At 41.2% G+C, this 2769-nt stretch overlaps 1 protein-coding gene across 1 annotated transcript; it reads right to left on the bottom strand.

Moving 5' to 3' along the window:
• Nucleotides 1-304: 304 nt before the first annotated feature.
• On the bottom strand, nucleotides 305-2076 carry LOC114080692 (cationic trypsin-3-like). The gene is given in 4 exon segments (XM_071605476.1): nucleotides 305-556; nucleotides 1164-1299; nucleotides 1836-1890; nucleotides 1893-2076. Coding segments are annotated over 4 exon segments (627 nt in total).
• Between the last annotated feature and the right edge of the window lie 693 nt (nucleotides 2077-2769).

Here is a 2769-nt window from a genome sequence, read left to right as displayed (position 1 = left end):
ACACATGATCTATCATAAACAATACATGACCAAATGTGTCCTGAGGCAAAAATCATTGCAAAATGTAGCTCATATATTAATAAAGTTTCTACTATACGTGATAAATGTGGTGGTAATAATGAATTTATTTGCCTTTATATACATCAACGTTGAACATAGAGCATGCTCTAGAGTAGGCAATCAATACATTTATATTTAGTTATATTGATTATTGTTGAATGACTAAACAACCTTCAAATTCTCTCCATACAATAGTTCAGCTCTCTGTCCACTTTCCTACCTAGCAACACGTTTTAAGAGAAAGTTAATTAGCTACAAGCAAAGAATACTCTTGGAAAGATGCGATGCAGAACAAAGTATTTTTATTTAGAGAAGGATTTGGGCTGATAAAGGAAGGTAAAGTTGATAGCAGGACTGCAAATGTCTGTTGAATCCAATTCACATAGTTGCAGACCTTGGTGTAGACACTGGGTTTGCCCTTCAGAGCACAGCCAGAGCCCCAGGACACAACACCCTGGAGTTTGCCACTGCAGACCATGGGGCCACCAGAGTCACCCTGGGGTGGAAGGAGAAACAGTGAGAGCATGGGTTATGTACACATGGGAGAATGGGTTCCTGGATAATCCTCCACATTATAGGGGCTATTCTCAGGGGCCCTGATCCTCCACAGAGTACCTTCTCTCCCCCTGGAAACCCCACCCTCATTCTTCTTTCTATATCCCTATTGTTCTTCCTCCTTTCTTACTGCCTGCTCCTATTTCCTAGTGGACCCCTTGGGACAAGAGCATGTGAGGACTAGAGACACAAAAAAATTCCAGAGTTTTCCCTTTTCTAGCCTCACACAACGAAGGGCATGTGTCACAGGAACTGCAGGACACTGGGAACGCTGCCATCCCAGCAGCTGTGCTCCTCTCACAGGTCACACTGCACAATACCCTTCTCAGGAGAGTGCATAAGTACATCAGATACCTTCTGTGGTCTATCTGTTTACCCTGAACACTAACCTTACTTATCACAAACAGAAAATGTGTAACCTATCTCAAAGCTTTCTTCATACATCATGATCGATTAGTGGTCAGTTTTACAGTTATTTGTGTTGCACAGAAGGAGAAATATGGTGGAGAAGAGAGACCAATCTGGATGGAGGAGGAGTAAAACCTCACCTGGCAAGAGACCTTTCCATCCTCCAGGAAGCCTAGGCAGAACACATTGTTAGTGATCCTGCCTGGGTAGGCATCGTGGCAAGCAGTGACAGAGAGCACGGGGCGTCCAGAAACTGCAGAAGGGAAGGTCATTGGCCTGCTGTGCAAAGAGGAAATGGAAGAAAATTATTACCCACAGCAATCGTGCAAATTTCTTTGACACGTTCTGCCTCCTGCTCTTTCATTCAATTTTGCAGTGAGTTCAAATTTGGGTGAGATTTTTATCCAGAAAATTTCCCAACTGAAAAATGAAAGAGCCCTTCTTTCTCTGATATCAGCAATAGTGACCACAGATCTCAAGTGCAGAGATGATTTCTCAAGCAGGTGTATACTTCAGGCAGCACAGAACTGTTTAGCCTATGTTCCTTAACTTCCTGTTTCTGGATCTTTGCACATCGATCACCCTTCAGTTTTATGATCTGACTCTTTATAATAAGCTCATTAAAAAAAAAAAATTGTAAATCCTTCATGGTCTCAGCAAAGGAATCTTCCTCACTTCAGTTAATATTTTCTAACACTGTAATACTGAAAGCTACCCTCTAGCAACCATTCCTTGAATGGAAATATTGATTAACCCTCAATGTGTCTTTTACTTCCACTGTGCTCAAACCTGTTACTTTTATTCCTGGTAACACTTCCAAAGTGTTTTCCCAGCTGGACACGAGACACTGAGTCCCAGCAGAAAAAGGATCTTGGCAAAGACAGTGGACACTCAAGAGCTGATGGTGGTGGGTGAGTTCATTTTAATCAGCATGATGTCGATATCCAAGTTTACTTCATCATAGTTGGAGTATAGGATGAACTTGGCTGCATCAATGAATTGCTCAGCTTCCTCAATGACATGAGTGTCATGTTCTCCCCAATGCACCTTCATTCATCAGAAGCTAAGGTGGAAAGTTTTCTAAGTTTCCAACTTGAGGTTTTCTCCCTTCCCCCAGGCCCCAATTATTAACATAAGCATAAACTCTATTCTCTTCCAACATGCTGTCACACAGGTGGTTGTACAGTTAGGTAAGCATTTTGTGCTCCCAAACATGGTGCAGATTAGAGGATTTCCTAAGAAGAATCGGTGCTATTAGAGATTCACAGCATACCACCTTGTGAGAACAGTAAATAGGAATGTGAAGCAAATGACCCTATAAAGCAACTGGAGATGAAAGGAGAGATTGATTGGTACTTACAAGACTATGAATGAAGGTCACTTGTGGATTGTAGAAGTGAGCTGCAGACACCTCCCACTGGGTGTGGTAGACAATGTTCAGCAACACCTGGTAGGGCAGGGAATTCTTCTCACAAGTGTAGCCCCCAGTGATCTTGTTATCATTATCATCAGTGGGGAAAGCAACTGACAAGGAAAAGTTGGGAATTCTCTGTTAAATAGATCCACATTAGAATCCCTACTCATCCTTGACAATTTTGCAAATGCCTGAAAAAAAGAGATTACTAAATTCTCTTATCTTGTATAAGCAGGAAAGAGCAATTTTAAATATTTTTTAAAAAATATTATTCCATACCTTTAACATATACCTGCCTTCTATCACTATTAAGAAACATCCAAATTTTTGAA

This window comes from Marmota flaviventris, chromosome 1, assembly GCF_047511675.1.
Source record: "Marmota flaviventris isolate mMarFla1 chromosome 1, mMarFla1.hap1, whole genome shotgun sequence".
NCBI classification, from domain to species: Eukaryota; Metazoa; Chordata; class Mammalia; order Rodentia; family Sciuridae; genus Marmota; species Marmota flaviventris.
Note: the sequence above shows the minus strand (reverse complement) of the source record. Positions and strands in the feature narration are given on the sequence as shown.